The following is a 26,032-nucleotide window of genomic DNA, read 5'->3' as shown; positions in this document are numbered from 1 at the left end:
ACTATTTTGTTCAAAATGAAGAATAGTTTGACCCCATTGCCATAAGACTGTTCAACTCACATTAATGCGTAATAACACTTTATAATGCCACCTTTACAACTGGTCACTCAATGTCAAGCAATTATTTCTTATTTTTGTAATACATATGTATTTATTTTGTGTATGTAACAATGATGTCTAATGTATATACAGTAGTCTGTGGAAAAGCATTTAAGGAGGTTTTTATTGTATCAAATACATGGTACTTACAACATATATGACAATAAAGGACCTTAACTTTGCAGATGCTAAAAACTAAGTTGTGACTGCTGAGTTAGCGCTATATGCTAGTTTAAGGCTGCCAAGTTCTGCTATTGAAGTTAGTTACGTTTTGAAGGTCCACACAAAAAACAATCTCAGAAACCATTTCTAATCTCTGAACAATGAATTGTTCCTCAAATTCTGTATCTTCGTCTGATACAGGCTGAAACGTCGGTTTACACACACACAGAGCTACTGAACTGAACTGCTCTGAGAAACAGCCAATTAGAGCAGAGCTCCACATTATTATTCATGACCCTTTCAAATGAGGTAATAGACCATTTCATTTTGGGAACAAATCTTCGGATTGTAAATGGAAATGTAAAACGTTGTGAGTAAAATATTGAAATCTTAAATATTTAAAGTGTACAATCGGGCCAGTGACTACCAAGCCCCTAAGGTGACACTGGAGTAAAAAAAATCTAAAAATTAGTTTCATGTGCTCACGCGAAACCTTCATGAGCAGAATTTTTTTTAAGTTTAGTTTCACATACTCACGTGAAACCTTCGCCCCACGCACGTGAAAGTTTCACGTAAGCACACAAAACTAAATGCGGTACTTTCATGCGAAACTAAACTATTTAATTTTTGCTCCATGTCCTCTTAGGGGCTCCGTAAGTGACTGTTGCATCACTAATAATTATAATAATAATTGTAATAATTATCTTACCAATGATGCATGGTGAAATCCCTTATGTTGCTGTAAATTAAGTAACTATTTAACAAAATTCCAACAAATGCCTTTTAGAGCAGTGTCAGGTGCACATTTTTATTTTAATCGTGCTATATAATGCAGTTATGTGCACCTGTTTATAAACCATTGATAATATAGTTATGTAAATCACATTTCTGTCATTAGTTCCTCCTAAAAGTTACACAGGGCACCTTTAAATTCATACTAGCTGAACACCTGAAACTGGTCCATTACAAACACCCTGAATATAAATACTAAGACCATTATAAAGTAACTTTGAGATGAACACACTTTGGTCTGAGGAAGTGTTTTATTGAAATAAACTGCCTGATTTGCTGTTTAATATGCAACTCTTGTAAACAGATGAGCCTTAATGTAATCACACCCATCAGCCAACATGATAAAATAAAAAGAAATGTATACACCGCTAGGGTGCGAATGTGTTCTGAATGTTCCAAAGCCAAAAATGAAGAGACTCGGCAAAGTTGCAACACAATGCTGCCCACAGGCCATATGGTAAAGTCCATCCAACTGGCTTCATGCTGACATCACTTCTTCTTGGGCTGATTTGGTGTGTTAAATTTGAAGAAGATGATGTCACCGTCCTCCACAACGTAGTTTCGCCCCTGTTGTCTGTACTTTCCTGCGGCCTGCAAGTATAGGATTATATTATCAATTCAACATAAAAAATTATTGATAATTAGGTTCTATGTAAAAATTGGCATAATTTAAAACACAATGGCGAAAGAAACAATCGCAATTCGTTTTACTCAATAAACATGGCATCGAGAAATGTTCACCTTAGCAGCGTTTTCACTGCCCTCCTCTTTAAAGTCTACAAACTTCATGACTTCAGCCATAATGAAGCCCTTTTCAAAGTCTGTGTGGATCTTTCCGGCTGCTTGCGGGGCCTTGGTGCCTTTCTGCAAGCCGAACAAAACGTAAACACAATTTTAAAGGTTCGTAAGAAATAGTAGCATATGTACGCTACTATATATACAACAATGTGTCCCTGAGAGTTCATGGGTAGATGGCTCACCCTGATGGTCCATGCACGGACTTCATCATGTCCTGCTGTGAAGAAGTACTCCAGTTGCAGGGCTGCATATCCACTCTTGATGATCCTAGTCAAAATACTAAAACAAAAAAATATGACAACACTTAAAAGCATGCTTTTTTATCGCATTGTGAGGCACTTTTGCATCTAAAAAGTATTGAGATGTAAATTCACAAAACAAGTAAGCACCCGCCAATCCAGTTTAACCAGATGCTAAATACAAATCACCTAATTTGTATCTCTTTAATGACTCTTGTTAAAACTGGCTGCCGGTACAAATAATCAATGTTATCATTTAGCAGAATTTATTTTTAATAATTCTGCTTTGAAGATTTCTTTAATCCAACAAAGTGCGTGTTTGTGTGTGTGAGAGAGAGAGGGGGAAAGAAAATAAACCTTTGCGTTTTGTTCTCCTCACAATATTTCTGCTTTTCTTCATCGCTCATGTCCTGATACTTGCTCTCAAATCCTCCACTGAATGGGATGACCAGTGCACCTGGATCATGAGCATCAACCCACTCCTTGATCTTCACTAACCTATGAAAAAAAGATGAGATGACAGCTGTTGGAATACATGAAGAACATTAACTAACAACGATGAACAACCATATCTCACCATTTATTCTTTTTCCTGATGTAATCTTTCTCAGAGAGGTTTACCAAATAGATCATTGGCTTGGACGTCAGGAATAGATACTTGTTCAAGACCTCAATCTGAAAAGAAATATATTAGATTCAACCTACAAGTACAGGGCCAATGAAATGCAGTTAGCATCTAACCGGAAGTGCAAATACCATTATTATATTAGTAGTAGTATATATGTATATAAAGACTTTTATAAAGTGTGATGCTAGGAGGCAGAGTCCAGGTCGATGCAAATGACAATGAGTATAAGAGTGTTGTACAGAAAGTGCAATATACAGAGGTAGGTATATATTTGATACATCTCCAGTGGACACTATATGAGATGGGTATGTTCAAGGGATTGTGCAAAAAAAGAAGAATGTGCAAAGATATCAATAGAGAGAAGGCACGATAAAAAAAACTTAAGGTTGTCCAGAGGAGCAGCTTTATAGGTGCAATATTTTAAAGTGTAGTTTCTTTAAAAAATAAAATACAATTTTAACCTAAATACAAAACATCTAGTCTATTGGTGTTATATTCGAACTCCCTTTTAAAATACAAAGATTAGGATTCTAACCTCTTTGTCATTCCATTCACGGTAAAATCGAACATGTTTTTGTTCGTCGACCACCCATGACTTTATTTTACACATGATGTCCTGCAAGAAAAAGAAATAGTATGAAAAATAAATAGAAAGTGAATAAAAACGTTTCAAACCTAGAATTGCTATAGATTACTACATGTCTCTTGTTTAGTTTACTCACATATTCAGGTTTGAGTTTTTTGTCGCTTCCCCTTACGGCGGTTTTCTCAAGCTTGTCTAGGATTGGCGCGATCATCTCTTCATCCTTCAACCTCAGCTCCTCATGAATGATCTCTATATCTCTCACTGGGTCAACACAGCCCTCAACATGGATGATGTCTTCATCCTCGAAAGCTCGTGCACATAAACAGTTGCAATATTTAAGACAAGAGAAAAAAAAATCACTTAATAATGTTTAAATGCTTCATTTTAAAGGGGACATATCATGAAAATCTGACTTTTTCCATGTTTAAGTGCTATAATTGGGTCCCCAGTGCTTCTATCAACCTAAAAAATGTGTAAAAGATCAACCAGTAATTTAGTTTTGGTAAATCATTCTCTGCCAGCATGTAATTCATTGAAATTTGGCTCCCTGTATGATGTCAGAAGGGGACAATAATCCGTCCCTTAATCTGCACTATCCAAACACGGCACTGTCATTTAGTGCAGAGATCAGCTTAAAGGACACACCCAAAATGACACATTTTTGCTCACACCTACAAAATGTAACATGCTATAATAAATTATCTATGGGGTATTTTGAGCTAGAACTTTACATATGTACTCTGGGGACACCAAAGGTTTATTTGACATCTTAAAAAAGTCTTGTGAAATGTCCCCTTTAATACTTCTTTGTCATATTTTACTTTAAAGAGGTCACATTGTGATTTTTATTTTAGATTTTCTCAATTTCCCTCATGTGGCATAGATCGAATATGACCCACGAACGTGTAAGCAGGAAAAAAACGCATAAATTCCGATATTCTACTTTTGGATTCAGGTCTGAAATAAATCAAATACATGCGGGTAATTTTCACGAAACCATTGAAACACCAGGCACTAATGATTTTAGCTTTAAAATGTGTAATATAGTAACATTAAAAAGCATCAGAATTAACACAATACTGTGTTCTACCTTGCACAATGTGTGATTTCAACATAAGAATTTATAATTGTAAATTTTATCTCATTTTCTGCTGAAATTCTCATTACCGCAATGTGTCCGGCTGTGTTTGAACATGCGTTATGTTGTAATTTAATCAAATTAACATAAAAATATTACGATTTTTTTTTTTATGTTTTGCTAGACTACTTTAGATGACAGAAAAAATATTTACTGAATATTCATGTATAATAATAATGAAGAAAAATTAGGAAAATGTTGTGACTATGCCTGATGTTCTCATCCTCCGCAACACTTTTTGAGAACAAATTAAGCACACATACAGAATTTTAATAAAGTTTGATTTTGAGTGACCAAGCACATGGACCAGTTACTTCAAGATGGCTACCAGGTAAGATCATTTTTTTACAGTTAATTTGAAATATTGTCTTGTCAGAATGCTTACACGACATTTTGATTATCATTACCGCAACAGATGCTTATTAAATGTTAATTTAATTAACAGAAGCATAATACTTTGATTTTAAATGCATGTGCAGAATCTCCAAATTATGTTCTTTCAGGTTTGCCATGTCATTTTGAAAATATGTCAGTGTTGATGTTTTCTGACTGTTGCAGTAATGAGATTTTTTAGGACTTATTTTTTTAATTATGTTACAAAAAGTGTTAAATGATACGTAAAAGTTTTTAAATTAATGTTCCCATTTACTCCAGACTTTGTTTTTCAATGTCTGGTGGGAAAAAAGTAAATTTAAGCAATTTTTACATTTTCATGCTTGACATTTTTAAAACCAAGTTTTCGTGAGAATCACCCATGCATTCACGTCCAAAATACGTGGACAGATCAGTTATTCCATTTCAAGATGTGTCATGCACATAAAGCTCTATAATCTTGTATAATTATTTGGTCTGTGTCTATTGCATATCGTGACAGTTTACTTCCTCTGTGGTTTAAGCGTTCCCGGTTCAGTATGTATTTTGCCAAGTGTTTAGTGTAAATGCAGATATCGAGTATGAGTCACCTTTAAAAACTTATGTAAGCGGGTAATCAAAAAAAAAAAAAGACAGATACATGCAACAAATCGGATCTGGGCATCAAGATTTGCAATGTAAATCCATCCTAAAGGTCCACTGTGTAGATTTTAAGTGGCATCTGGCGGTGACACCTTTCAAAATGCATAGAAAAGCGACGGTAGCCGCCACATGACAAGTATATCATCGTCTGAGACAACATAGTGAAAAAACGTGCACTATTGAACAGATTGTGTCTACTGTAGAAACATGCCGGCGAAATGATGACTTCCATGAAAGGGGGCCCACATGCTCGTTGTAAAACAAAATCAAGACTTTGTAAAAGGGCATAATGGGATACCTTTAAAAAACGCAATGGACCAAAAAATATCCTGATGATTCCATCACTTTTGAGCTTTTCATCAGTTTAAAATGGTGATCTACTCACGTGTCATATGAAAGATGGCATCACAGGCACTGATGTGGGAGAGGAAGGCATTTCCCAAACCTTGCCCTTCATGAGCACCCTTCACCAACCCTGCAATATCCACCACATTCAGAAACGCTGGAACCTTACTGAAGACAAAGTGAGATTAAGGTCATGAGACGACTGTTGGCAGAAGATGTTTGTATATCTGCATTAAATAGACACGCAGTGGGCACCTTGCCGGTTTGTGGTACTGGCACAGGAAGTCATAGCGCTCGTCTGGAATGGGCACGCGGCTCTCGTTTGGGTCGATAGTGCAGAAGGGAAAGTTCTCCGCAGCTGCCTGACTTTTTGTCAGAACATTGAAGAAGGTTGATTTTCTGCAATCAGAACAAATTAATAGATAAAGTGGACTGAAAATATGATATGCATTGACATTTGATGTTCATTTTACATGCAAAAATTAATAAATAAATGGATATGGCAAATTACAGCCATTCAAAAACCAATGCCATTTTTATAACAGACCGCATCATCCTAATAACTTCACATGGGATAGCAAGCAGGATGTGTTACCATCAACAACAAAAAAAACGGTATACCACGAATGCATAAGCTAACAGTTGTCCTACCCCACATTTGGTAATCCAACAATTCCAATTTTCAACGAAGTCCCAAAACGTCCAATCAGAGGTGGTGGTTTTGATTCTTCTCCCTTCTTTGGAGGCATCTGCGTAAAAACAATACATACTTTCACTTTAATGCATGACATAACCAACACAACTAGAAATGCAGATCTTCAGCCACCACACCTTTTTAGGAGCCATGGTTAAATGCTGTCAATACTTTCTTGCAATATTACGAATGAAGTTTACTTTGCATTATTCAAAATATAGGCGGTTTATTCGCGGTAAGTCTGTCTGGTTGCCATTTCACGACAGTGATCCCAGTGCCAGTGGACACCCCATCACGATCCCAAAATAGCCTACACATGCAGTGTAAACTGACCGGCCTGATTCACAGTACAGGGGTAAAAATATATGCCACTCTCTGGACAAGTAATAGAAGTTATAAGTGTATCACACCCCTGCACAGGAGCCAAGTGACAGCGGTTTAAATAAAGCACTGAATCGTTGCATGTCCACCTGAGAGCATCAATACATCATTCTCTAATTCATTACTCACTGTATAGCACTTAGCATGCCGGTCAAATGAACAGACTGATATACGTTGCAAATAGACAATTCGAATAAAATGAAAATATATTTTTTGACATGTATATATAAACAGATGAAACGTATGTTTGTATCACCTTGATATCAAGCTATTTCCGTGAACGAAGGGGAATTTAGATGTGCTTAGTTAACACACGCTGCTCCACACGTCGGCCGACGAAACGGAAAGAACGCGCATACCGGAAGCGTCTGGAATCCGCGCATTCTGATTGGTCGAGACGAGTTATGATGCAATGACGTTATGGTAAACGCAGACAAGGGCTGTTTCTCAATATGCGTTCTTCAGCGATCTTGCGTCCTCGTGTCCTCGCTCTACGTCATCATTAACGGTCGAAGTTCATTCCAATTCTCAAGAATGCAAGGACAGAGGAAGCATGAAAATACCCGGATGTGTTCTTGATATCGAGGATGCATCGAGTGCAGACTTGCTGAAATCGCTTTACGCCCCAGAAGTCATTGCGGCAAAACTTCCGAGTTCGTTCTTCCAAGGTCGCCTGGCAAGACCGATCTCCACGAGGACGCAAGTCCGTTCTTTGCGTTCTTGGAATTGAGAAACAGCCAAGATGACGTCGTAACTCAGCAAATGTTATCCCCAAATGGATATTTCTAGGAAAAGAAGCCCCTTTTGTCAATAGTTCGGGGAGATTAATTTTTTTACGTTTTGTCTTCGATAGGTATAACAAACTAAAATCTCTTAAAAGTCAAAGATTGCTTTTTAATGTTAGTAATTTCCCTCAGGGCTTTTTGTTTTCTTTTTTCATTTTTTTTCTTTCAAATTTTGATTCCTGTTTGTTATTGTTAAAAATGAGTGCACGGTGCAGTTGTAATAACAATCAAAAATTGTTTAGGAATTGATAAATACATGGAAGGATAGAGAACAAAATAACAAACAAAAACCAAAAGACTGCTCTTACTAACAAATTTAGTTAAAAACTCCACTGTGTCCTCCACAATTTTTTCCTGAATATAAATGTGTAACTTCATTCCTTTGATATATACATAATAATATAAAACACCAGATTATTGCTGCTTTTTGAAAATCTATTAAAATATTTGATTAAAATGTATTTGGTAAAATAAGCTTTTATATGTAAATCAGTGCGGGGCAGATTAATCGTGATACATAAAGTATTTTTTTACATAATATATGTGTGGGTACTGTGTTTAATTATTATGCATTTAAACACACACACACACACACACACATATATATATATATACATTATATATATATATATATATATATATATATATATATATATATATATATATATACGCACACACTTACATTTTTCTTAAATACATACATGAATGTGTGTGTATTTATATATACATAATAATTACACACAGCACACACACACAAATTATGCAACAAAGAAAACACTTTTATTTTGTATGCAATTAATCATGATTAATCTTTGCCCAGCACTTATGCAACTCTATGTTTATTTCACAGTTTGCATTGTTATCATCACTTTGAGATAGGAATGTTTTCCCTGTTCATGTTTATACTTTTATTCTGCAATAAATAATTACATAATTCCTTATACAATGGTTGATTTTATATATATATATATATATATATATATATATATATATATATATATATATAATAGTATATACTGTGCAAAAGTCTTAGGCCACCATTGTTGTTTTTACAATTGTATAGTGATCATATATAATTATTTCTCAGCCTCTTTATTAGAATACAACCAGAAAATACAGGAAATGTGTATGTAGTATTAAAAACTGTATAAAAGTATAAGCTGAAGTGTCAAGTATTTAGGGTAAACTCCCCTTCCACTCGAGCAATAGCAGGCAGCTGCAGGATCTCTTAAATCTAAATGAAATGAAATCCTAATTTATAATTCTTATCAAATGACTTCAGTCTTCTCAAAAAAGCTTAAGCTGTTTTAAAATAGTTTTGTTTTTTATTTTGTGTACATATTTCCATTTTTTTCCTGTTTGTGTCTTAATAAAAAGAGTAAAAAATAAATATGGATGGATTTTAAAACTTTGCTAAAACAACAAAGCTGGTGATGGTGGCCTTTTGCACAGTACTATATATGTATATGTACACTTGACTAAAATGTTAATGATCTTAAAAATCATTTAATCTAAAGATGTATGGTTAAATCCTTAAAAATTACATTTGTAGACAAAAAATATAGCTGTGCCAAATAAATTACTTTCTGTTAGTAGAAAACTAAAATTTAATTTTACAATATTATTTTTGAAATAGATGACTTGCAGTGAATATTGAAATTTAAAGTCCTTCAATATTCTTTAAAATTCATCCTAAAGTGAAACTTCAAGAAGCTGCTTTATAAAATGACACAAGTATGATTTTGCCATTTCTAGGCAAAGGGTAACTGCACTTCAGATAAAAAAAATATAAGAGTTTTGATTTATTTTGGATGCTTTTAGTCACCAACATAATTCCCACAGTTGCATTTGTGTTATGCCATAGTTTGGACAAGTTTATTATTAATCTGTTATCTGGAAAAAATATAAATAAAGAACGAGTGAGTGTGTCAAAACCTTTGGCCTGTACTGTATATAAAATATATGTGTGTGTGTGTGTGTGCATTCATTTTTCATATATATATATATATATATATAATGAAAAATGAATGCACACACGCGCGCACACACACACACGCCTGAAATGCTTTACAGTTCAATAACATTTTTTTTACTATTGGCACATTAGTAACTGTTTTTGCAATTGGCACTTACATCCATCTTATAACACTAGTTAGACTTTATTATACAAACAATGTATGTTGCATAAACAATGAGTGATTTCAATAAAGGAGAAAACAATACATTACAGTTTTTTCCCACTAACCACCTTTCTTTTTTTTTCTAATACCATCTAGATATGAGGCTATGAGGAACTCAGTCACAGAAAGATAAATGTCATGACTTAAACAGATTCACACCAGCAACACATAAGAACATGCAGGTAAAGAGTGCTATAGGTTGAAAAAAGTGACTATTATAAATACCAGACATACTTTGATCAGTAGAAATGACCTAAATGTCCAGTTATCTACTCTTAAAACGTAACTGTAGGACAATCTCAAAGCTGAGCTTTGTAAACATGACATGTATTGCTTTGCTACAATGCCATCAAGACTCGCAAGTAACACAAAGCATACTATCAAAATTCCAGTCAGTAGTAAATTTGTAGACAATTAGCCTGTGAGGCTTTCAGTGTTTACTATTAAATCACCGTTGCAGTAATCAGTGCAGACGTTTATGAACTCTTTTGTGCATGAGATAAAAAGAGAATCCTATGGCACTTACATGCCATGCATAGCATAGGAAATACAAAACATCATGGTGCTCCATTTTTTATGTTTTTCAGTTGATTGCTGATTTAAGTCCTTTTGCAAGTGATTTAAATTCTTGTTTGAGATTGTGTCACATCACCTAAAGTGTGCACCCATTTACTTGATCACCCCTTTATAGTATTTCTGGACATTGTAAACCACACAGATGTAGCACATCTTGTGAAATCTTTGACCACACCCACAAAATGAACCGACGGCGCAGGTACCATTGACCACACCTGTTGATCAAAGGAAGGATTCTCCTACTGGTCCCGTAAGAGATTCAGAAGATCCACTAAGAATGAAGTGAAAGGAACAGATAAGAGAGGAAGAAACTGGACAGAATAAATAATAAAGAGTGAGCATACACAGATATAGATGCAACGTCACATAAAAATACCATTAAAATATGACCGATACAAGAAAATCAAATGTTTATAGATGCTTTTCATATAAAAATATGCTGACCTCCATTAATACCGTTTGCATTTTAATATAATATTTAAGTACATGCCCTCTTACACATACTCACCCTCTATTACGGACGACATCCTGAACGCACTGATCTTTGTGGTACCGCACGAACTGCGTACAGGTGAGTCGGATCTCCTCTTGCACTGCGGTTGGCTCGGGGTTTTCACCCTGACCGAAACCACACAGAGCAGCCAGCCTACAATTTAACATACCTGGTGAAATCGTTGTCCGAGTTTAGCGTAAAAACACAACCATGGTAAATTTTCAAGTATTTACCTCTTTTTGAATGGAAGAATGATAAAATGTTCATCCAACCCAAAAAGCGCAAAGGATATAAAACCCTGATCGAAAAGAAAGTTATATTAAACATTTACAGCGACTTTGCATTTGCAAAGAATCTTGCAAGACAACGTGTGAGACTGTGGTCACCTGTCCATAATTGGCTACAGCACAAAAGAACTGCAACTCCAGGTAGAGGCGCCCTGGATCTGCATTGAGCAACCACCACAGGCAGCTAGACAGGTTCTGAAATACAAAAATAAATACGTTAAAATATTCATACAGTTTAATTTACTGTACATTAAAGCATCACCGTGCCGTATACGGGACACCTAAGTTTACTTCAATATTGTTGAGGTAAATGTTAATCTATCACTACAAACTATAAATTGTTGGAAAGGTCTAAACCTCTAGAATAGACATTTTAACAGTGTTTTATAAAATAAATTATGTAAGGAGAGTAATTGATTTATTTATGAAGAGAGTGTGCCTCAAAACATTTATATCCTTCTAAATGTCACTGTCTCGCCAGTGGGGCGCCTACGTTTACTTCAGTGTTTCCATGTGAATTCTTATCCAATCCTGACAAACTATATATCGTTTGAAAGCACTAAGGGTGTAGTTTCCATTTATCATCAGAATTTTGGAAAAGAAATTACATAGTGAGAGCCACAGGTCCACAGGTGGGCCCATGTTGTTATTATATATTGGTAACACAAATACCCTATCTAAACCTAAAATATCTTGACAAACTATATATCATTGGAAAGCTCTAAGAGTGTAGTTTTCATATTCTATCACCATTTTGGAGAAATTATAACAGAGTGAGAGTCAGTTTCTAAAATGTCACTGGGCCACAGGTGGACCCAGTTTGTTTTTACATATGTATAGCACTAATACCCTATTCCAAACCTAAACAATTTTGACAAACTATATATCATTGAAAAGCGCTAAGAGTGTAGTTATCATATATGTTTACCATTTTGAGAAAAAAATGACGTAGTGAAAGTCAGTTTCAAAAAGGTCATGGGCCCACATGTAGGCCCAATATGTTTTTACATTTTCTAACACTAAACCCTCACCTTAAACCCTAAAAATCTTGATAAACTATATATCACTGGAAAGCTCTCAGAATGTAGTTTTCATATGTCAAAGTCATCTGATGATAGAAATAATTTAGTGACAGTTTTTTGTTACATGCCCCCCCTCCCATAGGAATGCATATTAATTATTATTTATTCATAATGCTGTGACGCAAACCTCATTTTTTGTGATTTTAACTTGAAATTTGGATCACAACTGCTTGAGACATATGGCTTTATGTTTACATCATTACTTTTTTAAGAAATTTACCTTTTTATAATTTTTTAAATAAAATTAATATGTAATTGGATTATTTTTATTTATTAAAATAAATGTAAACTGCTATAACAATTCAGTTATACACTACAGTCAAAAATCTTGAATTGTCTTCTTTAAAACAAGACCAAGATTAGGCTTCTAGACCAAAAAGTGCCAGAGTTATATTCATTTGAAGATGCACATCAACTTTTCACCCCCCCCCCACTCTAAAGGATAGGACGACGCTTAAGAGGTTAATGGGTTTGGCAGACGCTGACATCCAAAGTGACTTACAAAGTGTATGGCTACCGCCAACAAACATTTATTTTTGAATGGCCTGAGGCAGGAATTAATATTCTGCATGTTATTAAAGGGGCCATTGCATGAAAAACTTACTTCTTCCATGTTTAAGTGCTTAAGTAACTTAGTTTTGGTAAAACGTTCTCTGCAAGCACTTGAAAAATGAGGTCATTAAAATTTGGCTCTCCTTATGATGTCATAAGGAGATCTTATAATAATAATAATAATACCGCCCCTTAACAGCACAATTGAGTTTGAATTGCATCAAACCACCATCAATAGTCCCTTTCACACATACAGTCTTTACTGGTAATTTACTGGTAAATTGCAGTTAACATGTCATGTGTGAACAGAACCTTTCCGGTAAATCAGTGCTCCCAATTTACCAGTAAGACAGGTTGTAAGATTAACGGTAATTTACCGGTAAGCGCTGTGTGTGAACGAAAAATATAGCATTACCGGCATTTAGAACGTACGACGTCAGACCGCGCTGACAGATCGGGCCAATCAGAAAGTTTTTTATACAGGTGACGCGGTTTCCCTCAGACTGTTTACGGACGTTTCCACACACATGTTGCTTAAAAGTCGAGCACACCTGAAGTTAACATCCACATTTCTTCACCAAAGTTGTTTAAAACAGCTTACCATCTAATTGCCAAATTGCCGACGTCCTTAGCACACCATCTGTGAATCCTAATGTGCAAACGCGCAGGTTCCGTTTGACGCCGCCTAACGCAATGTTGTTTGGTCACAAGCAACTTCGCGACCGTTTGCCACAGATGTGAAAACAACAAAATACGGACCGTGGATATTAAAGTCATAACCCGCCGTTTACAAATACGACACGGAGCTCGCCGGCCGCGCGCCACAGATAACTTCCGCTTCCTCTCCGAGTTTACCGGTATTTTGATACTGATGTGTGAATGATGTCTTACTGGTAAAAAGACGGAACGTCACTGCATGTGTGAACAGCACATTTTTGTATTTACTGGTAAATTCATTCTGGTAAATTCATGGTAATTTACCAGAATTACTGTGTGAAAGAGGCTATTGTGATTAGTGTTTGCACTTCATCCGCTCATTTACATTTTAAAGGACACACCCAAAATGGCACATTTTTGCTCACACCTACAAAGTGGCAATTTTAACCTGTTACAATAGATTATCTATATGGTATTTTGAGCTAAAACTTCACATATGTGCTCTGGGGACACCAAAGATTTATTTAACATCTTAAAAGATTATTGGGACATGGCCCCTTTAAAAAAATAAAGTGGGTGCTTACTGCCAACATGCTGATAATCAGAAGCAGACAGAGGAGTACATGCCGAGCTATCTGTCTCTCCTCCTGTACGCGAGTAGAGTTTGACGCCTCGCTCAGCAGAACCCCTAAAACAGAAACATGTACACTACTGAAACATAATGCATTTCTTAATGTACACGACATTTTAAAAAATATATATATAACCTGCAGATGGCCTCTGTGAGTCGTTGAGATGTCCAACTATCATATCTGGCATTGGTTCGCTACCAAAACCATCTGTCAACAACAGAGAAGGTATAATAGACACATATACTAAAGAAATACATTTCCATATAAAAAAATATCGACTATACCCGTGTTGAGGCTGCTGTGGGTTGGTGCAAGCACTGGTGAGTACTGGCTGTCTGTTTGGGGGTGTCTCACATCTTCGGTTGTACCCGTCATGAAGTTCTGCACAAGGGCTTCATAGTTCTGCTCCTCCTGGACCCCTCGGCCCAAACCCATAAGAGACATGCCACCCAGAACGATGCTGCAGCCCAAAACCAGAAGAGTACACACCATCTGAAATGACAGCGTTATGGATATCCATCAATAGTTAAAGGAATATTCAATTTTCTTAAAAGAAAAAAAATCCATATAATTTACTCACCACCACGTCATCCAAAATGTTGATGTCTTTCTTTGTTCAGTCGAGAAGAAATTATGTTTTTTGAGGAAAACATTGCAGGATTTTTCTCATTTTAATGGACTTTCATGGACACCAACATTTAACACTTAACACTTCAAAGGACTATAAACAATCCCAAACGAGGCATAAGCATCTTATCTAGCAAAACAACCGTCACCCTTGACAACAAAAACAACAAATATACACCCCCAAACCACAACTTCTCGTTTAGGTCCGGTCCAGCGCGACCTAACGCAAATGCGTAGGGACGTAGGGAGGTCACGTGTTACATATATAAAACGCACATTTGCGGACCATTGTAAACAATAAACTGACACAAAGACATTAATTAGTATCATTTGACATACAACACCGTAGGAACGGCCCTCTTTCAACACACTTGTAAACACTGGGGCGGAGTTTCGCGTTCGTCTTCTGTGACCTCTTGACGTCATGACGTATTGCGTGGGGTCACGCTGACGCATCACGACCGGATCTAGACGAGAAGTTGTGCTTTAAAAGTGTATATTTGTTATTTTTCTTGTCAAAAATGACAATCGTTTCTCTAGATAAGACCTTTATGCCTCGTTTGGGATTGTTTTAAGTCCTTTGAAACTCCGTTGAAAAAAACTGTTACGTGTTGAGTTAAGTGTTAATTGTTGGTGTCTATTAAAGTCCATTAAAATTAGAAAAATCCTGCAATGTTTTCCTCAAAAAACATAATTTCTTCTCGACTGAACAAAGAAAGACATCAACATTTTGGGTGACATGGTGGTGAGTAAATTATCTGGATTTTTCTTTTAAGAAAATGGAATATTCCTTTAAAAGGAGCATTTTGTGACTTTTATACAGATCTCTCGAAAGAAATGCAATATAATATACATAACTATATTATCACTGGTGTATAAATTACCTTATTACACGGCTCTCTGGAATGCTTGATTCTGATTGGTCAGTTGAGACATTTGCAAGTTCGTTCTTTTCAAATAATAACCGCTCCAAAATAATAACGCATAGCCGGACTACTTGCACGAGTGAAATCGCTCCACGCCAATAAAGATCAATAAAGATTACTGTCTGCTTGGCGCCATCTTGTGACAAACACTGGACAACCACGACAAGACACAGACAGCTTACTGAGACTGAACTTGACAAAATAGAGCATGACAGCTACGAAGCAAACACACAAAAAAATACAGAATGGGCATTAAAACTTCTCAAAGACTGGCTAAAAGAGAAAAAATGGAGACAAGTATGAAGCAGAGGATCTTAATAAGGTATTACGATCATTATATGCATCTGTGCAAAGTTTCGCGGAAGAATAAAAATGTTAATTTAAAACAAATATGCCAATAAAATGTTTCAAATTCATATTCATGTCCAGTTTTTTTTCTTATGTGGCAAGTAGCCGTGTAATAAGCGGGATAATGTAGAGGCAGCCGGTAGTTATTGGGAAATAAGCCCCTTCAGTGTGATACAAGACCCTCGGGTCCTGATCACACTGTCGGGGCTTATTTCCCAATAACTACCGGCTGCCTCTACATTATCCCTTACTTATAAAATGAACTGTATTGTTTTTATTACCTTAGAATGAGCCGTTATTATCTACATACACCGCAGGTGTGAACATGTGAACAATATGCAAAAGGTACAAATTCTAAAGTAAAGGATGACGTGACGTTCTGCTCAAGCCGCGCTGGCAAAGTTGATCGAGCAGCCTGGTCAGCTACATTTTCTAGTTTAGATTTGGCTCGTATTGAAAATGTAGTAAAGAAGATATTAACTCCTGTCAGTACTGCATTGGGAGCTAATCTTCCAAACATGGCCAGTAGCGTCACGTTTCCAACTGATATCTGAGGTATTCAGGCCAATCACATCGTACAGATTAGCTGGCCAATCAGAGGACACTCCGCTTTTCAGGGAGGCAGGGCATAGAGGAGCAACAATAATGTACGGTATGTGGAAAATAATGTTTTTTTAACCATAAACCACACGAACACATTGTATATGTGTTCTTTAAAGGACAAGTTGGGTATTTTACACTTAAAGCCCTGTTTTCAGATTGTATATGATGAAATAGAACGGTTTTGACTGAAATTTGGACATATGATGCTGGCCCGAGAATTTTCGGGTGTTTCTTTTATCACCTCCCACCTCTAAAATGGCTATATAGGTGCACAGGAACAATCCTTCCTAAAATGCATTAAACTTTCGTTTACAAAGACATGAAACTCAGCGAGTGGTCAGGGGTGTTCACTGATATGCTCACACAAAAATCGCTGCAAAAGACGCTTTCCAACAGGTTTTATCGTAGTTTTTGTCCAACTCCATTGACTTGTATTAGATGTGCTGTGAGCGAGGTACGGTATTACTCCGCGCCGGGACTTTTTTGTATTCTTGCAATTGGAAAAGGCGGATTATCGCCACCATCTGGGCTGGAGGGTCTATTATTCAAGCTCTCAGCGGAAGAATATACGAGTGTGAGGCGTTTGAAAAAATAGGTCCACAAGTTTCCACCTGTTGGAAAGCATCTTTTGCAGCGATTTTTGTGTGAGCATATCAGTGAACACCCCTGACCACTCGGTGAGTTTCACGTCTTTGTAAACAAAAGTTTAATGCATTTTAGGAAGGATTGTTCCAGTGCACCTATACACCCATTGTAGGGGTGGGAGGTGAAACAACGATCACCCAAAAATTCTCGGGGCAGCCGCACACGTCGAAATTTCAGTCAAAACCGTTCTATTTCATCATAAACAATCTGAAAATGGGGCTTTAAGTGTAAAATACCGACTGTCCTTTAAAGTGCAAATGAGTAAGGTTTTATAATTGCTTTTATTTCAACATACCTGCCCTTTGCCGTAAAAGAAGGCGGAGTCAAAGTTGTCCATCATTCTTTGTCCTACTATAAGCAAACCACCCACAACAACAAAAGGAATGCTAAGAGAATAAAAACAAAATTTTTAGGAATTAGATAAATAAACTTTAGCAAAAAATCATGCAAAATGTACAAATAATGTCCACAAAACACACATACTCACCCCCATCCGAACATCATGAAAATCCACGGTTTCACCCTCAAATTTTCATTTCTCCTCAATAAAGTGAGAGAAAACGCCAAAAGACCTACAACACAATATCTAGACAACTACTAAACACCTCTACTGTACAACACAAAAGTTTAACTTAAGATTACAAAGCGAAACTAACCCATACACACCTATTTTTTAATTCAAAAAAGTTGTTTAAGCTTAAAAATGTAAGCACATTTTTTTTACAGTGTATCTATCAGTTGATTTGTTACCTGTCCACATGTAGGTACTGTACAGACACCCGTAGAGAAGAGTAAAGATGACAATCTGGCCAAACGCGCTCCCCTGCTCCAGCACAAACTTCCAGATGATCATCCACACGCATGTCAGGAGCTGCACAAGAGACAAAATTAAATGTAGAAACACTTTTAAAGGTAGATTCATATTAAAGTTTTAATGTATTCAGTTGTAAAAGAAGTTGTGTTGGCCCTTTGTTGGTTGTAGCATATTGATAAGGGATTACTAGGGTGATCTAGGCGGTTGCTTACTAGACCAAATAAAAAAAAAACTAATTCCAGGTATCAATGATATTGTAGTAATCCGTTTTTTATAGTAGGTCCATTTTATTGCAAATTTTTTTATTGTGTTTTCTTATAAAAAATAATAGCGAATCCATAAACAACAAACAAAAGTAACTGAGGTGGCAATAAAGTCTGTAGCATATATGGAGTCATTAAAAAACTAATTTATACCCACGAGAGTGAAACAATTATAAACATGTTGTCTGTCTTTGTGCAAAATGATGTACCTGTGCAAAGAACAGATTTGTGGCAAACATATGTGGTGGTCTCCTAAACTTCTTACTCAGCAGCATGACAGCAAGCGTCCAAACCTACAACACATTTTGGCAATCTGAATTCTGTAAATGAGCGTCAGATGTTTCACATCCGTTTTATGCAATTCCTTAGATTTGTAATCCTATTAAAATGTATGTACACATTCTCTATGGTTACACACTTTATAATGCAAAGTTTGCCATTGTTCAGGTTGATGTCCCAGTGTTTGACCCATTCAGGCCAATATTCAGAGGGGTTTAAGAATGTGATTAAATATGATGATTGAGTTATCACAACTACAGGGAACTCAGCCAATCGCAGTGCTGCATAGTGTTTTCACCTGCATTTGGCAATTTCCCCCCAAATTTACACTTAATGGACCTCAATAGCTACACTTACATGCAATCAAAATATCAGTTTGTAATTGTATTGATGTCTTAATCAAATTGAAAAGCTTTCATGTGAACACCGTAATCAATATGATCGAGGTCGATCGGATGCAAATTTCGATCGTATTGAAAGGGGTGGCATAGTCCAATCTTTGATCCTATCAGCAGGAATAAAGTACGCATGTAAACGCGTGAATCGTAGTATTTTCTTAATCGGAGGCAAAAATACTTTGTGCGCATGCGCAGCAGAATAGTGCTTAAATTCACATCTTATATATTTAACATGTACCACATGATTCTCATTACAGAAACATGCAAGGACAAGGCGATGGCAACACAATAGGGTCACGCATAGGCTGTCACAATGATTAAATAATCGTCTCATCGCAATTGTTTGACCTCATCTACTACTATTTAAGGCCTGTTCTGGTAAAGTCAGTTTATTTGTATTGCATTTTTATTTTCAGTTATTTTTCAGACACTTTATTGTGTTTATTTCTTATGAAGAATTTTCAGTTTTGGAAGATATATTCATTAAATAATTACTTTTAAATATGTGTTATGTGTATTAATATTTACTGCCAGGTAAACCTTGCAAAAGATTTAATTTAAATTATCACAACAATGTGTGAAAATTATTTCATGAACAAACAAAAAGTGTATGAGAATTAAATGTCATAGCAATTAAACAGGCAATTATCCTCCTTAATTGGAAAAAAGGAACCCCTCCATCTCATAAGCGATGGGTGAAAGAGGTGATGTCATATCTCAAACTGGAACACCTTAAATATACTATCCGAGGCTCCTCTAAAAAAATTTATGCGGTCTGGCAGCCCTTTTTATTTTATTTTGAATCTTCAGTGTAATTAATTATTTGCCGGGAACAATCTGGTAATATTGAGGGGTTTTTTTTAGGGGTGACTATGTATGTAGGTTTATGTTAAATTAATGTTATGTCTATGTATCTCTATGTGTTTGTTATTGTTGCATAAGAAAAATCAATTAAAACAAAATAAATAAATAAATAAATAAATAAATAAATAAAACAGGCAATTAATCGTCATAATCGGCCCAATTTATTAGACAATTAACTCATTTCTCGCCAGCCTTTTTTTGAAAAGTTGCCCGCCAGCTTTTTTGTGATTTTCACATAATGCCTTACAAAATGCCTTCCAGACGAATTTTCTTCTAAAAATATATAAACATACAAATATATCAAACAGACCCTCTGCTTTCAAACAAACAAACAAAACAAAACGTGAAAAAACATTTCATCATATCTTTATTTTTTTCTGTTTATAAACGTTTAATATGCTGAAATAATTGCATTTTTGTGAAGGAATTTTGTTAGAGATTAGATTCAAAACGATTATCAAAACATACACGGAGTGTAAAATAAAAAAATAAACTTTTTTGCTTCAGTTTTTATACATTGGGAAATCCATCTAGTGTATAATCGAGGTATTACAGATTACCATAAAAACTTATCAGGAACACGTTTTTCAGGCAAATCTTAATTGACAAGATAACTCGTAAATGACGGGGAATGAGTTAACCGTCAGCTAAATTTCATAATCGTGACATCACTAGTCACGCTTATTTCTGCAGCATCGTTGTTCCTTTAAAAAATTGTGTTTTCATTGTCTATATCTGAAAACTTAAAGGTATAGCGGAGGATTTTCTCGAATTTTACCACCTTCTCCACTTTTTTAAAAAATGCAATTGGGCAACACTTCTGATTGACAACTAGGAGGACCAATAGTCTTGATGATCCACCCGGATAAAGAAAATCCTCTGCAATACCTTTAAGAGCAATTTTCTCCAACTCAACTATGAATTTGTACATTTATCCAGAGATAAAGCGTAAACTCGATGAGAGATGCGTGATGTTGCAAAGTTTCCTCGAGATGATATTTTGTCGGGTTAAAGATGAAAGGATTTCGTTCTTAAGTGATTCATATTTGTGCTGTGAATAATCATTGGGATGCTTTTGGGCTAGTTTTGAATCGCAAATCTGGCAACCCTGACTGTAAGCATGCGCAGACATTTGGTTCGGATTATATAACATTTTAATCAGATTGTAATATTTAGGGTACATGTAATTTCAGTTGAAAAACAAAGCCATTGAGAACACAGTGAGCTCAGTTGGTAAGGCATTGCATTAACAGTGCAAAAGGTCATGGGTTTGATTCCCAGGGAACACACATACTGATAAAATGTATACCTTGTAAAGTCGCTTCGGATAAAAGTGCCTGCCAAATGCACATAAATGTACATCGTAGGCCACCACAGGCTTTGTTGTTTTAGCAAATATTTAATGACCATCTATGTTTATTATTAAAGGTGGGATGGGTAATTTTTGAAAAACACTTTGACAAAGGGAATCGGGCCGAGTACCAAAACACACTTGTAGCCTATCAGCTGTAAGGGGCGTGTCTACTAACCGACATCATTGCCTGGGTAGCATATGTGTGGGGCGGGTCTATCAAAAGAAGGTCCAGATTCTATTGGGGTAGGGCCGTGTTTGATTAGCTGATTTCAAATATCAACATTGGCTTCCAGAGATCATGCACCCCACCTTTAAGATACATTTTTTAAATATATTTATGCATTCTGACACTCACCAGGGCTATTAGACTGACAGCACTGATGTTCAATCTCACGTCCTGTAACTCCGTCACAAGAGATGTGGCCTCCATCCATGGAATTGTCAGTAACCATGCCGAAACATACATGATGGGCGCTGACAGGAACGTGCTGATGACCATCCCAGCGGTCACCTATATTACACAACCACACATACTGAGTACAGTACCCTTACACAGTAATTTATTCATTCAGCACAGCCTTCAGTGAAAAGAGGAGAATGACACATGCACTTACCACCTCCAGCTCCATGTTGTATTGGGCAGCATAAATGCCCACACTGGGTGCGGTGGGGAAGACTCCATACAAGAAAGCATAATCAGACAGACTGGAGTGATTCACAAAACTGAAATTACCAGCATCCAATAACTCCACCATGTTCTTACACATCAACGGCATAACCAGCCTAGAACAAAACCAGAATGCGTTATATAAAACCTTTACAATAATTTCCAATGGTTTCTCTTTCACTCACAGTTTGGCAGTGATAAGCAAAATAAGAGAAACCCCTGTGGTCCGCGTGAGCTTGCGCATCTGTCCCACCATGTTCAGTCCCAGGTAAAAGAGTGCCGCCCCACCGAAAGAGTTTTCCAGTCCATCAACAAACTCCCCCAGCAAAACGGGTACACGCCCCCCAAACAGGAAATGGGAAAGAATTCCTACAATAACCATGAAGACTATTGGATTCTTCAAAATCTGAAAATAGGATAAAGGAAATGATGCATAACATAGCCAACACGCTCTCAAATTTAAATACGCATGGGGACAATTACGAACCTGCAGTACGACAGTAAACATTACATGTAGTTTGCTGTAGTTGCAGTCGGTGGTCTGTCTCCATCGCTGGATCTCACACAGCGCAAAGCCCACCGGATTTAGCAAAATCAAGGACACAGGGGCCACCAGATAAATATACTGTACATACTCTGGGTATGAACTTCTGTACAGAGCATCCACTGTATGGGGAATAGGAATGTATACGTCACTGTATGATTAAAGGATTAGTTCATCCCAAAATGACAAATCTGGTCTTCAGCCTCTTGATAATCAAAACTTTAGTCTCAGGGTAAATCTTAGGCATGTTTGCAGAGGTCTAGTTGCAGTTGATGTGAAGGTCTAGTGTACTGGGGTTCTTTTTATACACACCTGAGACCTAATTGATCCATTATTAGTCACAGATGAAGCTCATATGACAAGGCGACAACACTTATGTGAAGCTGTGAATATTACTTTTTGACAGTTTCGTTTTGCACTGAAACATTATTACAAAAGTGGTCGGGATTACAATGAGCCATTTCTTACAAACAAATCTTGATTAGAAATATATTTTAGCGGCACTTCAGGTCAATTTGTACACAAGCGACAAGACTTTTGTCAGGGAGTGTATATGTAAACACATCATGAAACTACAAGCTAGCTTAACATGGCAAAATGAGCATATTCGCATCTGAATTTCACGTGCGAATGACGTGAATTTCACCCACGAATGAAACGAGTTAACTAAAAAATTTTCAAGTGTCCAACTACACGCAAATAGCAAGATGTATTTGCTTTATCTGCGTCTGGTGTGAATGCACAGTTAGTAGGTTTCGCATCTTTAACTTCGCAATAAGTAGGGCTGGGCAAAAAAAATAGATTTTTCGATTAATCTTTTTTTTAAGTGGTCGTTTCAAAATCAAGGCCACAAATAATTTTTTTTAATTTCCGCAAACATTGAACGTAAGATTAACGTTAATCTAATTACTAGTCTTCACTAGACTGTTCTGACTTTTTCAGCATACATTTTTCATCTTGCATCAAAATTGTATTGTATTTAACATAATTGTATGCATTTAAAAATTAGAGATGGGTTCTGTTTAAATGTACCCAAGTGTACCTAAAATAAAAGTGTTTAATATACAGGTTTGTGGCTTTTAATTTCTTTTAATCACTCCGCCCAAGTAGCAGTCCTTTGTCTTCAGAGAATATAGTTCCCAGTATGTGGGTGATTCTCACGAAACCATTGAAACACCACGGCACTAATGATTTTAGCTTTAAAATGTGTAATATAGTAACATTAAAAAGCATCAGAATTAACACAATACTGTGTTCTACCTTGCACAATGTGTGATTTCAACATAAGAATTTATAATTGTACATTTTATCTCATTTTCTGCTGAAATTCTCATTACCGCAATGTGTCCTGCTGTGTTTGAACATGCGTTATGTTGTAATTTAATCAAATTAACACAAAAATATTAAGAAAAAAAATAAATGGATGTTTTGCTAGACTACTTTAGATGACAGAAAAAATATTTACTGAATATTCATGTATAATAATAATGAAGAAAAATTAGGAAAATGATGTGTCCATGCCTGATGTTCTTATCCTCCGCAACACTTGAGAACAGTTTAAGCATACATACAGAATTTTAATAAAGTTTAATTTTGAGTGACCAAGCACATGGACCAGTTACTTCAAGATGGCTACCAGGTAAGATCATTTTTTTACAGTTAATTTGAAATATTGTCTTGTCAGAATGCTTACACGACATTTTGATTATCATTACCGCAACAGATGCTTATTAAATGTTAATTTAATTAATAGAAGCATAATACTTTGATTTTAAATGCATGTGCAGAATCTCCAAATTATGTTCTTTCAGGTTTGTCATGTCATTTTGAAAATATGTCAGTGTTGATGTTTTCTGACTGTTGCGGTAATGAGATTTTTTAGGACCAATTTTAAATTATGTTACAAAAAGTGTTAAATGATAAGTAAAAGTTTTTAAATTAATGGTCCCATTTACTCCGGACTTTGTTTTTCAATGTCTGGTGGGAAAAAAAGTAAATTTAAGCAATTTTTACATTTTCATGCTTGACATTTTTAAAACCAAGTTTTTGTGAGAATCACCCATGTATACTGTTAAAAGATCGCTGTGTCTCATATCACCTTGTTATTTGTACCAGTGTGACTATACAAATCACAACACATAAATAGGAAAATGTTTGTGTTATTTTGTCACTTATCGGGAGCAGTTTGCTAGCTGGAGCCATTCACTTTCAGTCTTTGTGCTAAGCTAAGCTAGCGGGGGCTGCGTCAGACAGAGTTACAGCACGCACGGAGATGAGAAAGGTATGTATGGACTTATCTAACTCTGGGGGATATGGTGAATAAGCTAAATTCCCAAAATCTGGGCGTGTTCCTTTAATGACATGTCTCTTATATGAGTTTTATTTTAAGGTATCCTCACCTATTGGATATCCCAGTGCAAAGTCGTTGCTCTGAGTGGCAAAGATAGCATACAGCCCAGCTTTACTAAATTTGCTCTCTGGGCTCGCCACCAACAGGGTCAAGACACCCACCAACAAGAACACACACACTTTTGCGATTAAGATGCTCCAGAGGAACGACCAGACGACGTGCTCGAACCGCAGCTCCACCATGTTCTTAAAGAGCAGGGCTGGAAGTGCAAAACATGACACAAAGCTGCCCAGGCCTTTGACTTGTCCCACGCTGATGATGTCACTGCGACCCGCCACATACCCACACAAGATGATGCCAAAGCATTCCAGCAGGGCCGGGAAGAGATTGTCGATAGACATTGCTGGTGCTGCAAGAGGGCTGTGGGTGATGTTAAGCCCATGAATGGTAACATATTGGTCCTGCATGATGATGTCAAAGAGGTTGACCTCTGAACGAGGATCTAAGAGTAAAGGTCAGAGGAAACATAGTTGAAGTGTACTGCAACTGATGTTAAACAACCTTCCCTACAAAGACGATGCAATTGACATATTTGTATTACAAAAAGGGCAGATTCAGTTACAAATTTAGATTCAGTTTAAAAATAATTTAAACTAAATCCTTATCAAATATTTTAATAGATAAAATATATATTTATAGTTAACAAAATAAAATTATATTTACTTAATTATTTATTTACGATAATTATTATTTATATACAAGTAAAATAAATTTCAAATAAAATAGCTAATAATAAAAACTATTAATAACACGAATTATTCATTAAAAACACATAGATTCAGACGAACTCGTATCTCTCATTCAAAAAAAAACGTCTTATGATAATCAAGGCCATGAATGCCCAGTTTATTCAATCTGCGATTATCAACGTCTAGCAAGAAATTACAAAAATATAAAGGTTATTCGTGGCGTACCATATATTCACGTGTTGGTCGGATCGATAAATGAACTGGATATTATGTTGTAAAAGAAGAAACACGCCAAAAACATCCATGTTTTCACTCTGCTACAGCCGCATCTCAGCCGCACGCGCCGTTACTTTCCAATAGGTGCGTTCGACTTGTTGTGTCGCTGCGCAAACCTATTATCATCTGACATCAAGATGTCGCGAGAGCGATTTAGAAGATCAATTTTTGTATCGGTCTCGCGATATCTCGATCTCATAAGCAG

At 36.2% G+C, this 26,032-nt stretch overlaps 2 protein-coding genes across 5 annotated transcripts; both read right to left on the bottom strand.

Moving 5' to 3' along the window:
- Positions 1-1,285: 1,285 nt before the first annotated feature.
- On the bottom strand, positions 1,286-7,291 carry ola1 (Obg-like ATPase 1). 2 transcript variants are annotated; one of them, XM_073870723.1, is made up of 11 exons: positions 7,133-7,291; positions 6,453-6,550; positions 6,057-6,200; positions 5,845-5,969; positions 3,441-3,619; positions 3,254-3,334; positions 2,668-2,765; positions 2,448-2,588; positions 2,034-2,130; positions 1,795-1,917; positions 1,286-1,644 (listed from the first exon to the last, which is right to left on the bottom strand). In XM_073870723.1, exons 2-11 carry the CDS (start codon positions 6,548-6,550, stop codon positions 1,543-1,545), a joined length of 1,188 nt encoding a protein of 395 aa, XP_073726824.1. In that variant the 5' UTR covers positions 7,133-7,291; the 3' UTR covers positions 1,286-1,542. The 2 variants fall into 2 exon arrangements, with proteins under 2 accessions (XP_073726824.1, XP_073726823.1); XM_073870722.1 differs by lacking the exon at positions 7,133-7,291 and adding an exon at positions 6,633-6,789.
- Positions 7,292-9,441: 2,150 nt separating this feature from the next.
- On the bottom strand, positions 9,442-25,935 carry gpr155b (G protein-coupled receptor 155b). 3 transcript variants are annotated; one of them, XM_073870721.1, is made up of 17 exons: positions 25,777-25,935; positions 24,852-25,304; positions 22,396-22,574; positions 22,094-22,314; positions 21,856-22,024; positions 21,597-21,752; positions 18,556-18,639; positions 18,020-18,140; positions 17,757-17,841; positions 17,565-17,655; positions 14,405-14,612; positions 14,256-14,327; positions 14,073-14,176; positions 11,297-11,392; positions 11,144-11,208; positions 10,926-11,063; positions 9,442-10,728 (listed from the first exon to the last, which is right to left on the bottom strand). In XM_073870721.1, the coding sequence occupies exons 2-17, from the start codon at positions 25,267-25,269 to the stop codon at positions 10,689-10,691; spliced, it is 2,247 nt and encodes a 748-aa protein (XP_073726822.1). In that variant the 5' UTR covers positions 25,270-25,304; positions 25,777-25,935; the 3' UTR covers positions 9,442-10,688. The 3 variants fall into 3 exon arrangements, with proteins under 3 accessions (XP_073726822.1, XP_055070169.2, XP_055070170.2); XM_055214194.2 differs by having other exon boundaries at positions 9,442-10,688; XM_055214195.2 differs by lacking the exon at positions 18,556-18,639 and having other exon boundaries at positions 9,442-10,688.
- Positions 25,936-26,032: the final 97 nt, after the last annotated feature.

The sequence above is a fragment of the Misgurnus anguillicaudatus genome, chromosome 8 (genome assembly GCF_027580225.2).
Source record: "Misgurnus anguillicaudatus chromosome 8, ASM2758022v2, whole genome shotgun sequence".
Lineage (NCBI taxonomy): Eukaryota > Metazoa > Chordata > Actinopteri > Cypriniformes > Cobitidae > Misgurnus > Misgurnus anguillicaudatus.
This window is presented reverse-complemented; position numbering and strand designations above follow the sequence as displayed.

Coding starts and splice junctions, on each gene's coding strand:
- ola1 (XM_073870722.1), bottom strand. Junction 3,335..3,440: donor AAAAACTCAAACCTGAATAT/GTGAGTAAACTA, acceptor TTTTTCTTGCAG/GACATCATGTGTAAAATAAA. Junction 2,766..3,253: donor GTGAATGGAATGACAAAGAG/GTTAGAATCCTA, acceptor ATTTCTTTTCAG/ATTGAGGTCTTGAACAAGTA.
- gpr155b (XM_055214194.2), bottom strand. CDS start 25,269: ATGCAGGACCAATATGTTACCATTCATGGGCTTAACATCACCCACAGC. Junction 22,025..22,093: donor TTGCTTATCACTGCCAAACT/GTGAGTGAAAGA, acceptor GTTTTGTTCTAG/GCTGGTTATGCCGTTGATGT. Junction 14,177..14,255: donor CTCACAGAGGCCATCTGCAG/GTTATATATATA, acceptor TTTCTGTTTTAG/GGGTTCTGCTGAGCGAGGCG.